Source organism: Typopeltis vanoorti, chromosome 23 (genome assembly GCF_054136105.1).
Source record: "Typopeltis vanoorti isolate ZY-2024b chromosome 23, IOZ_Tvanoo_1.0, whole genome shotgun sequence".
NCBI classification, from domain to species: Eukaryota; Metazoa; Arthropoda; class Arachnida; order Uropygi; family Thelyphonidae; genus Typopeltis; species Typopeltis vanoorti.
The window spans coordinates 25869131-25882094 of NC_143571.1; the positions used below are offsets into that span (position 1 = coordinate 25869131).

Consider the following 12964-nt stretch of genomic DNA (forward strand, 5'->3'; position numbering starts at 1 on the left):
CAGCCTTTCCAACACTTTAAGCAAAATACCTGACACACAGATTGGTCAATAATTTGATGCTTGCATTCTCTTCTGCTCATCATTAACTGCTCTAAAACTCTACATGATGTCACATTCACAAGGACAAATGACCTTTATGAACTGCTCATTAAATGTCTCAACTATATCCTCTGTAGAAGTTTTCCTTATACCATTTGCTCCAGTCAATGCGATCCTACCATAATCCTTTTCTTTTTTTTTCTTTTTTTTTTTTGCTGTACATATCGAAAAATAACTCCCTAGGATTGTTTTTGGCTTCATTAACTAACTGCTGCCCATAATGAACTTTTGCTACCCTTACCAATCTAGTCTGTATGTTGTATTCCTCGTGGAATTGATTATAACCACTCCTTGGATGTTATCTCCATAATGCCTGTTTCCTCTGTATTGCATGGTTAATCTATTCATGCCACAGCTGCAAGCTGTCCAATCTTTTTATAATCACTAGTTTTGTACTTCCAAATACACACTTTCCTCACAGAAATCCTCAATGGCTGGCAAGCATCAAGGTAATCACTCTCACCAACTGGAGAGAGATTTGACACCTCATTTATAATAACATCCTGTGATGAGATCAACAAATCCAAGACCACCAATTCTCATGTGCCCTATGTTATATACTGCTTGAGGTAGTTGTCACTCAAAAACTCAAGAAACTTCTTTTTCTTTATTTCTGTCATCTCGTCATCTCAATCTATAATATCGTAATTAAAATCACCCATAATAATCTCCCATTTCCCATTTGATTGGCTAATTTGCTTATACATTTCCTATTCACTACCCTCTACTTTACTAGGTCTACAGCATCTTCCAATGAAGTATTTCAATCTATTCACCTCTATCTCACATTATACTGCTTCAAAACCACTAAAACTATTCCCCCCCCCCTTTCTACCTTGTATGGATATAACTCTTTTTCTATCATCAGTAGCACTCCATCTTACAAATATATTATACTCTTCCACCTCTATTCCTGTCAGAATGTCATCCTCATCCAACCATGTCTCACTTATTCCAACAATTTATGGATAAATGAACTCATTCAATGCAACCATTTCTTTTGCCTTGTTTCTGATACTTCTAGCATATGCAAACATAATAGCTCATTCCTGGACCTATAATAAGTTTCATCAATATCACTTATTAGGTGTGACTTCTCCATACTTTCCTTGAGCCATTTCTTTTCTCCTTACTCATCCCAGAATCTTCAAATCCAAATATTTTCCCTACTCTACATGCATGCTACCTACTTCTTCATTCATAAGCCCCACTTCAGTCTCTCTTTCATTACTTTCCTGCTTTTTTGCGTTGCTTCTTACTTGCTCAGATTCATTCTCTGCAATCATTATGCTCCCTTCTAGCAGCAGTCTTTACAAATGACTCACACTAAAACCATTCAAATGCAGTCCATCATTCTTATATAGTTCGATTTTTCCTTCAAACTCATTTCACACATTAACAAACTGCACTCCTTTCTCTACATACATTCCTGCTAACTTATCATTCATAATTCTTGCTCTCTGCCTCATCTCATTACCACCATCATACCTGGGTAACACAGACTATCTCTCCTGTCATACTATTATCTTTCATCCTTCTTTAGAAGCACCTGATATCCAATCTTACATTCTCGTTATTCCCAGTAAAGTCATTTGTCCCAACTATCATTACCAACTCCTTTGCTCATTTACTCCTCATATCCAATGTCTCAATCACTCTATTCATTTTACTTCTGGGAAAACAAACCTTGTGCATCTTCTCGTTTACCGCACGTCTAATAATCAAATCGCCATACACTTCTCGGGAGTCTTTTATTACCTTTTTCATATGGACATCATTTTTTTTTCATCTTCTTCACTCTTCCATACATATCTTCAATTCTCTTCATTTCACTCTGCATTCACCAACTCAGCTTTCAATTCTTGCATCCTTTTTTTCAATATCATTCAATCTCACTTATTTTACTGCCGTTAACAACCTGTTCACCATCAACCCTACTTGCTACCTTACCATTAACTGCACTCTGTTTTTCAACATTATTTTTGCCCACTTTATCATTAATTTCACCGTTTTTCAACATCATTAACATCTGCTTTATCATCAATCGAACTTTTTTATCCTGCTATCACTTCCACACACTCTCTGAACACTCACACAATCTTCAACCAGTGTGTCAGTTACAATAATATGTTCCCTGCTCATATACTCTTCACTCTCTTCTTCACCACACCTTTACTTGAGTTAAGGTGTTTTACATTTAGAATGTCGGTTGAGTGGAATGCATCATCACAATGTGCTTGTGAATGCTAGACATGTGAACAGGTTTCAGGTTCAACATAATATATAACAGATATGTAGCTGCTTGAGTAAGACTTCCTGCAAAGAGTCTGTTGACACCACGAAGGTTGTTATTAATATAACACTAATGTTATTTGTAATTATTATTATTATTATTATTACTACCCAAGACCTCATGGAGTCAAAGACTCATCTGGGAGGTGCTTTAATCACACACACAGCTCATCATACCGTGCTTTGAACACATTCAAACTCCCTGCAGACACCACTCTCTCAAGCAAGGCATTCCAATCATTCACAACTCTGCATGAAAAAAACCTGCCTCTCACTCCCCTACTCACACCTTCTTTATACAGTTTCCAGGGATGACCTGTGGTTCTCCCCCGATCTCCCACTATTTTCTGTAGAACTTCTCCAGCATTGATCCTATAACAACCCCTTACCAACTTGTAGGTCTCTATCATATCTCCCCTCTTCCCCCCTGTCCACCAGACTCTGCAAATTATTTGAGAAGATGACTCTTACACAGGAATTAAAATAAAAAACTATGGAAAACAATCACAAAAAAGATACACTTTACACCTAATTCATCTTGCTTAGAATAAAGTTTTTGTTTTCATTTTAACATTATTTCTTTGTCTATACACTACACCAGCTGCCATCCACTAATATTATTTTTATCTATTAATTGTATATGTTCTCTAAGTGTGTCTGTATGCAGAATGAAAATCTGAAATTTCAGTATTAAAATATCCTGCTACTTCTATATGAAACTGGTTAACTGACCTTCAGTTGAAAAATAACTAAACTTCATCCAAGTGTGAGCAAACAAAGTTTGCGTCTGAAAGTATCTTCAGGACTGGGGTAAGGTGGTACAACACCAGGGCACTCCTTGCAAAGGTGGAGCAAACTACCAACACTCCTATCTCAGTATCTCCCATAATGCAAAACACATCTCCTTGCGGATATGTCTAATGTTATGCATTAAGGGAAGGGCCACTACCAAGACTAGTTTCGACCTTTATTGAGGTCTCTTCAGTGGGAGCCAGGCCCTAGTGGAGATACCAGGCAGAAGCATTAGCAGGTCATCTCTATCTATAGGAGTTGCCAAATAGTGTGCCACCCTTTTTTAATAAATTACTCTGGATTTAGAGAAAGATGTTGAAAGTTTATTTTTCACTTGGTTAGAGTATAATAAATTTAGTTTAATCCTTTATCCAAGTGTGAGCAAACAAAGTTTGCGCCTGAAAGTATCTTCAGGACTGGGGTAAGGTGGTACAACACCAGGGCACTCCTTCCAAAGGTGGAGCAAACTACCAACACTGCTATCTCAGTTTGTACTACCTTACCCCAGTCCTGAAGATACTTTCAGGTGCAAACTTTGTTTGCTCACACTTGGATAAAGGATTAAACTAAATTTATTATACTCTAACCAAGTGAAAAATAAACTTTCAACTAAACTTCAGTTGTTGTTTATTTTTCAATCAAAGAGCACATTGCCCTATCATTCTTCAAAATGAATTAAGGAGGCATTATTCAAAAATCATTACTGCTTAAAATTATCAAATAAAGCAATTAATAAAATAGTAATGTTGTTAATACTAGTGTTAACCTCTAATTCTTTCACCTCTAATTCCTCTAATATTTGCCTCCCTTCTTCATGTTGACAGCATCATTTGCACTAATATGACATACACTGATGAACTGGCCTGGAATTATTCAATGCTTCCACTATATCCTTAGCAATGGTCACTCTTCTGCCACGAATATCTACCAGTGGCAACGTACCATAATTCTTATTCCTCTTGCTTGCCATTTAGCAGAAGAATTCCTTTATATTATTCTTGGCCTGACTAGCTAATCTCCTTTCATACTGAACCTTTTCTTTCTTTACCATGATTGTCATCTTCCTAGCTTGCACTTTATACTTCTCATGGATATGATCACCACTGAATGTCTTTTACCTCATCCATAACATTTTCTTTTCTAACAGAGCTTGCTTAATTTTACTGATCATGCATTTTACTCCTACTCTGTTTATTAGCATAACTCTTGTTATGCAGTTATACATTCTTTATGAAATTCCCAAGCATTGTCAACATCTTTTCAGCACAGCTCATCTACCCAATGTATGTGATAGTCGACTACAGAGCTTTCCATAATCACCTGCCTCATAATTCCATATTTATCATTTTTTTCTTTTCTTTCTTTTTTTTTTTTTTTTTGGCAATAACCTTTTCATGAGTTTCTTATTTGGCTATGAAACAATATGGGATGTAATATCCCTTAACTTAAATAACCTTTTCATGTTTTACCACTCCCAAACAAGTACCCCATGACCACTCTCACCAACTGCTGGCAGTGGTAATACCTCATTAACAATCACATCTTGTGAAGATATTACCAAACCTGAGACTGAGACTGAGACTAAAACCACTCAATTGTTTTTGTCACATGCTGTATAAGATATTTATACTTTAGAAATGCAACAAATTCACCCTCCTTTTTTCCATCCACTATGGTGGCACATCTGTGCAATGCTCCCTATGAGGACAAATTGAAGGTTTGTTACTTTTGTGATTTAGAAAAATTGGTTGATATGTGGAAAATAAAGTACAGTAATACCCTGAAGTTACGCGGCAGGTGGGACCAACAAAAAGCGCGCAAGTCGGATTCGCGTAACTCGGGTATAATTTTGCATACAAACATACAAAATATTAGTTAATTGAGACCAAAGGTTTACAAAAACACATATTTTTTAAGAAATATAATCATAATTGTAGTTTTTTGTACATTAAAAAAAGAAAGTTATTTTGATGTCAATGGTTTCATAAAATCTAATAGATTCGTCTGACGGCATATTTTTTGCTAGCTCACAAATTTTCATTCCGCCTTCAAAATCCTTAATAATGTTGAGTTTTGTTTCCAAAGTCAATGTTTTTCTTTTCTTGCTAGCTATAGAAGAATCGGACTTACTTCTTTTGAATGACATTATTATTTTTTATGTGATAAAATTTTTATCAAGAACATAACATTAAACAATCGCAAGGTTTGTAGACTATAAAAATTGTGTATGAATGGAGACCGCACGAAACACGTCAGTGCTTGTTCACAGCATGTGCGACACTAGCTAATGCGGCCGGCGCCTGAAAGATACGACTAGTGGTGAGGCGTGAAGTGGGATGGGAATACATACATATATGAAACCGTGTAAGTCGGGGTATGACTGTATATGATGGAAACATATAAGTTACTTAAAGGGTTTTATAATAATAATAATTATTATTATTTATCTCTGTTGGAAATGATAAACACATATTAATGATCTGCATCTGTCAACCAAAATACCAGATAATCCACATCTTTCTCCCAATAGCCTAGATATTTTCTTAACCAGCTAATGCTCTTCAATTACAATGCTGAAATTAGGTCTCCTCATGGTAACTCCCAACCATTATCTTGCCTACATTTCCTTTTCATCATATCACTCATTCAATCTCAGTGCTTGTCCTCTGTCACTTCAACTGTACCAAATGGGAAGATTTAAAAATCATCAACAAATCAAATCAGGTACTAAAAGGGTCCAATGTAGAAAACCTGCCTCCTCCTCAAATGGCAAGTGAGCTTTCTGATTCCTCACTAAGGATACTTGGCACAGTGACTCAATCAATGCCACAAACTCGGCTCCTTTATTACTGATACTCCTTCCATTAGTATACAGACATACTAATCTCATTTTCTTTGTGACTATCCCAGCAGCAGCTCTCTTAATTCTAAGTGCTATTTATATCACTCTCGCCATACTAACATTCTTGCTTTCCTGTTCCTTTCTTGCACTGACTTCCTCACTCATGCATTATATCAATCTGTCCTACCATAATCATATCCACCTTTCCACTGTCTTGCAACTTGTTTCTTCTTTTTCTTCTTATTATTATTTTGTAGTACCTCCAGGGAGTCCAAAGACTCATCGAGGGAGGGCACCTACTCTACAACTCTCCACCAACTACAACTAGCTGCAACTACACCAATGCCATCTACCACCATCACACCACCACCACTAGCATTTCCACAGACAATCGCAAACATCCATGCCCATGGCAGAATTCGAACCCGCAGCCTTTTTGCTGGAGAGCAAATACACTAACCACTTGGCCAACAAGGCTGGCAATTATATCTTGCAATCTTTCTTTGATCTTTAACTAATCATTTACCATGATTCTCAACACAAATCCTTTCAACTGCAGTCCAAACACTTATTCAAATTCACTTCATATATGCACAGATTGCATACCTTTTGCCTCACACACTTCACCCATCATGCCATTCATTATGTCTGTTCTTCTTTTCAACTCACTCTTGATCAGCATGTTGCCCATACTTGGGCAACATGCTGATCACTTTCCCAACTACACTATAATTCTTTGCCTTTGTAAATTTCCTTAAATCCCTATCCACATTCTTTTTCCCACCTTCCAAGTGACTGCAACTACCACTAACTTTGACTTATTTATTTCTTCCATGCAAAGACAGGTATCTGTCTCACTGTGCCATTTGAAAAAATGTTTAATGCACCCCATTATTCTTCACCCTCCTTAATAATGGAATCCTATACAATGCCAAAAGATCATCCTTTATTAGTTCTGTTATCTTACTAACTTCCTCCCTCTCAATCAGATCAGTGAAATGCTTCTTCACATGTCAAATTTCATCCTTTCATCCAAAGGCTGCATACTGTATTTCCACTATGATTAAAAGTACATTGACAAGTAGATATAAGGAGGTGGTAATGCCTCTATAAAAAGCATTGGTCCAACCACACATGGACTATTGTGCTCAAATTTGGTGACCTAGTTTTCATTGTGATGTAGAAACACTAGAGAGAATACAAAGATAAATAAATAAATGATATTAGGACACTGGAGTGATGGTTATGAACAGCATTTGAGAGAATGTGGATTACAAGGCTTGGTGGATAGGAGGAAGAGGATATAAGACAGAAACTTTCAAATTAGTTAAAATATTCTATCAGATTAATACCAAGAGAATTATAAAAAGAATGGATGCCTTATGGGAAGAATGAGAGGCCATTCCTAGAAGTTTTATAAAAACTGTGGTGAAGAAGGATGTAAGTTATAGATTTTTTGCATGGAGAGTTGTTGCTCTGATGGAGTGCATTGTGAATGCAGGGAATGTAGATAACTTCAAAGTTCATTATGCTAGACATGCTGATATTGAATGGAACTCCCATGATAAATTATTATTATTATAATGTGATGCCTCCCAGGAGTCCAAAGACTCATCGCAGGAGAGTGTGCCAATACCATCGAACGATTGATCCCCTTCCAACTATTAACCATGCTCAAACTTGCTAAACTTTTTGCATGAGCCATTAGTAGCAGAGGCTCTACCAATCAACCTATCTTTGCTGGCTAAATCTATTGACTCCATGGACGTTACTAAAATAATAATAACAATAAAATACTACTACTAATAATAATAACAATAAAATACTACTACTAATAATAATAACAATAAAATACTACTACTAATAATAATAACAATAAAATACTCTATGCCATCATAATGCTTCTCACATGAACCTTTTTTTTTTTTTTTCATTCATCCTCGCAGTCCATAAAATCTTCTACATTTTTCTGATATATGAAAAAAAAAAAAAAAATCAAGGTTCATCTACAGGGAATAGTCAAATATAAAACTTTATCTCCAAGCTGAAACTTGTCACAAAAATGTAGATCTATGTTGACACATGGGTGTCATTTTTAAAATTTAAATTGCCATCCATAACTTACAAAGAGCAATCCAAACTAGCAAAATGTAAACACAAAAATGACATACAAAAAAACAAAAAAAACTCCTAGATCCAATCTAAAAAGTAAATAAATAAACCATTATCACAAACATAATTTCAAATTTTTAATTAACTTTGGAAAATAGTTACAAAACATTACAGATAAACATTTCTTTAAAATACACATAGCACAAGAAGATACCATGATTTACTTTTAGAGAATTTTTATTAATAAAAATTTCCTAAAAATAAATCATGGCATCTTAATTGCACTGGTCAATTAAAGTTGGAAAGAAATCATCGGGTATAACTTTGCTTTGTTATTTTCTGTAGATCCATTTATTTAATAAATTACAAAATCTACATACATTACAGTGGCATAATGTAAATGGATCATGATACCATGATTCTCTATCCATATATGTCTTGTTACCATAATAGCATGGTTGCTGGCAAACACACTGTTCTAAGAGTTCACTAGTGCGAGCAAACAATTTGTGATTCTAAAAAAAATAAATAAATAAATAAAAATGCAAAAAATATAAATAAAAAAAAGGAATTAATTTATTTTAGTTTTCAAGTCTCTAACAAATAAAATAAAAATGAATAACTATATAAATATAAAACAATCTTATTTCAAATATATAAATACAACTACAGAAACAGCTACTAAACCCATTTATATACATATATATATATATATATATATATATATGAAAGAATGATCATTGACTCAGTTAACATACATATTTTTTTTAAAATAAGTGAATGACTAAAACCGAGAGTAAAAAGGTTTTAATATTAAAACACAACTAGTTTCAGCTTGTAACAGCCTTCATCAGGTGACATTATAAAAGAAAGAAAAAAGAAAAAAACACTAAAACACTGAAGCTTAAATAAACTATAAACACAGAGTCTCTATACATAATTGACATTAAAACGTAGTGGTTGTATTTAAAGCTGTTCTTTCATTTGTTGTATTGTTGGGAAAGTGTGTGCTAGTAGCATCTCGTGAACGTTAGTACATGATTACAGTTGAATGACTATCTGGGAGGTTGCAGCTCAAGTTATTATTTAGATGAACAGGATTGAAGATGATTTCCCTAGATTCCACGATTTTTCTCTCTAGTTCATCATTGCAATGGAAGATGTTAGTAGATTTTTCCCAGCAGACTGTGTGACTTTAGCTTTCATCATTAGGATTAGCCAAGAAAAGGATATGACTTGATAATGCAGTACTTTGATGTCTCTTGTAAATAACGTCCCTCGTGTTCTTCCATATGCAATTCGACAGATTTGTCTGTCTGCCCAAAATAAGGAATATCACAATCACACAATATTTTATATACACCAGGGTAATTAAGATGATGATGACAAGGTTTTGGGTGGCTTATTAAGAAACGGATTTTTGGAAGTGGAGTGAACAAAGTTCTGATATTGTATTTTCTTAGAACTTTTGCTAATTTATGTGAAACTGTACTTATGTAAGGAATAGATATGTTGCCTTTGAATCTATATGTTTCTTCTGAGCGATGTCTAGGAGGATTAAGAAGGAATCTTTCAATGATTCTCTTGGAATATCCATTAATTTTGAAAGAAGTTTTGAGATGGTTTATTTCTGTAAGAAGTTCATTTGGGTCATCCAGAAGAGAACAGGCTCTATGTCCCAAGGTGGAAATTATTCCAAGCTTATGAGGAGGGAAGTGATGGGACTGACTATGCAGATATCTGTCGGTATGTGTGGGCTTTCTGCATAGTCAGTCCATCACTTCCCTCCTCATAAGCTTGGAATAATTTCCACGTGGGATATTCAGCCCATTCTCTTCTGGAAGCTAAGTTGTTGAGAATAGCAAAAGCTAGAGATAAGGCCTCAAAAGACATAACATCAGTCAAGCAGATAAAGGACACCACAGGAGTAGTACTACAAGAGGAGGACAGAATCAGAGGAAGATGGGAAGAATATTTTCGTAATCTACTAAATGAGGAGAATCCAAGAGAGAGGTTCGAGGATGGAGAGGCAAACGCGGGATCGGTGCAGGACATAAGCAGAGAGGAAGTGTATTGGACACTGAGAAAAACGAAGAATGGAAAGGCTGTGGGGGCAGACCAGATACCTGGAGAAGCTTAGGAAGCATAGACATGTATGTTATGGGATCTGATGTGGAAAATAGCCCAACAGGAAAAGATACCAGAGGAATGGAGGAAAAGCATTCTCGTCCCAATCTACAAGGGAAAAGGAGATGTTCAAGATTGTGGCAACTATAGAGGGATCAAACTGATGTCACACACATGTTGAAGATATGGGAATGAGTAATTGAAGGAAGGATATGGCAGGAAACAAAAATTGGTGAGGAGCAGTTTGGATTTATGCCAGGAAGAGGGACAACGGATACAATATTTGCAGTAAAGTGATTGATGGAGAAATATAGGGAGATGCAGGCAGAGCTACATATGGTGTTTATAAACCTGGGAAAAGGCATACGACAGAGTGGCCAGACAGGGAGTATGGAGGTGTATGAGGAAGAAGGGGTGTCAGAAAAGTATGTGAGGTTGGTGAAGGAGATGTATGAGGGAGCGAAAACTCAGGTCAGGTCCAGTGTTGGCACAACAGAAGGGTTCCCCATTGTTGTAGGGCTCCATCAGGGATCAGCTCTGAGTCCATGCCTATTTGATCTGGTCATGGATGTACTAGTGGAGGACGTCAAGAAGGAGGCGCCATGGAGCATGATGTTTGCCAATGATATTGTTCTCTGCGAATCATCTCGAGAGAAGCTTCAAAAGACTCTGGAAGAGTGGAGAAAGGTATTGGAGGAGAGAGGCATGAAAATTAGCCGGGTAAAGACCGAATATATTTCAATGAGGGTGATGAGGATATGATCATATGACTCCAGGGCGAAAGGTTAACTTCAGGGAAGAAATTCAAGTACCTCGGGTTGGTCATCGAGAGGAATGGTGACATCCAGCTGCATGTTATTTGGAAATACAGCACCAAATAACATGTAGCTGGATAAACTGGAGGAAGATGAGTGGGATCCTGTGCAACAAGAGAGTGAGTTGGAAGATGAAAGGAAAGCTGTATAAGATGGTGGTGAGGCCGTCTGCTCCATGAAACGGAGACATGGCCAATAACAAAGGCACAGGAGAGGAAGATGGAGGTGGCGGAGATGCAGATGTTGAGATGGATGAGTGGTGTGACAAAGAAGGACAGGATAAGGAATGACTACATCAAAGGGACGGTCAAGGTGGGGCCGATCGGTAAGAAGGTACAAGAAAGCAGGCTGAGGTGGTTCGCTCATGTAGAGAGGAGTGAGGAGTATGTTGGTAAACGAGTGGAGCAAATGGAGGTGGAGGGAAGGAGGAAAAGAGGCAGGCCCAAACTGATGGAGGGATAAGGTGGCAGAGGATCTTTGGGAGAAAGGATGGAGTCGGGAAAATGCCCTGGACCAGAGAATCTGGAAGAAGAAGAAGATTAAAGATGGGAACGACGACCCCGTTTAACACGGGATAAGGCATAGCGAAAGAAGAAGAATTTTTAAAAAAAAAACTTATGAAGAGAGAGAGAGAATTGCAGGAATAAATATGGTTTGATGGAGCAGCAAATCATCTCGTAAAATTTGTTACCCATGTTATGTGTATTTCTCTGGTTTGTGTATATTTCACTCCATTTTCAAAGAATTTTCTTTTGTTTACTGAGACTCAGTATACATAACATCTGCTCATTATCAAAATTATCCACACTTTCAGGAATCCTAAATTCATTAGTTTTTTTTTTTTTCTTTTAGTATCAGCAGTTCTTCTGTTTTATCAATCTCACATATGGTGAGATTGATAATCTCGCCATATGTGAGATTGATTTGTGAGATTGATTGATTATATCAATCTCACATATGGTGGTATTTTGTTGTAGATCAACAATGTCTTATAATACACAGAATATTCATTTTTATTTAGGGATGGATATTTTTTACTGTCTGTTGTTTCTGAAGACTAGAATAAAAATATCTCTATATACTGTTAATAAACTTTGCAACCTCAACAGATGCTATACTGCACAAACAAAAGAAAAAACAATTAGCATTTTTCTCCGTACATTCACCTTCAATTTTTCAGTTCCAGAAAACATGCATAACAACTGTTTGTAATATACATCAGATACGAAAAGCACTCAACTCATGACAAGTGACAACGTTCAATTGGATTGGTTGACACAATAACAAATCACAGATGCTAGGTGCTGAGTGAGCTCCCGCCTTCTCAGCAGTTTAAAAATATTAGAAAGCTAAGAATTTGACCCGCTGTGCCCTCTTGACATCTTTTTGAATGGCTCAAAGGTGTATGCATTTCGAAAACACAACTGGGCTATTAACGCGAATGTGATGCAATGTTTACATAGTGAAAATTGCCTCCTTCATGAAGCAATAATGTTTTATTACCCTCCTGAAGAGGACAATGAAGCATTAGTACAGTATATTGTGTTCAATTTTAGGAATCGTGCTGATGTTTCATTGATGTGCACTGCACACCTAGCGCACCAGGAATATTCGCACCTGATATATATATATATATATATATATATATATATATATATATATATATATATATATATATATATATATATATATATATATATATAAACCATGAATAGGCTTGTAGAAAAATCTGAAGAGAGAACAACACCACCACTATTACACACAGTGAATAACGAGAGAGAGAGAGAGAGAGAAAGAAAACCAACTATCCAATTACAATGGGTGAAAGGCAGAAAATTTCCATATCATGGAAGGCAGACTATAAGATGGGAATTGGCTGATCAGT

The 12964-nt window shown here is 36.2% G+C and overlaps 1 protein-coding gene across 3 annotated transcripts in view; it reads right to left on the bottom strand.

Annotated features, from left to right (window-relative positions):
• The window catches only part of LOC150093698 (kielin/chordin-like protein), a 1333292-nt gene that overhangs the window by 1051708 nt on the left and 268620 nt on the right, over nt 1–12964 (bottom strand). For 2 of the 3 annotated variants that reach the window (XM_090412628.1, XM_090412627.1), the window contains exon 5: nt 8518–8652. In XM_090412628.1, the coding sequence (XP_090268754.1) occupies nt 8518–8652 (135 nt within the window). Of the gene's footprint in view, nt 1–8517; nt 8653–12964 lie in introns of those variants that run through there. The other variant, XM_090412629.1, reaches the window with a different exon arrangement.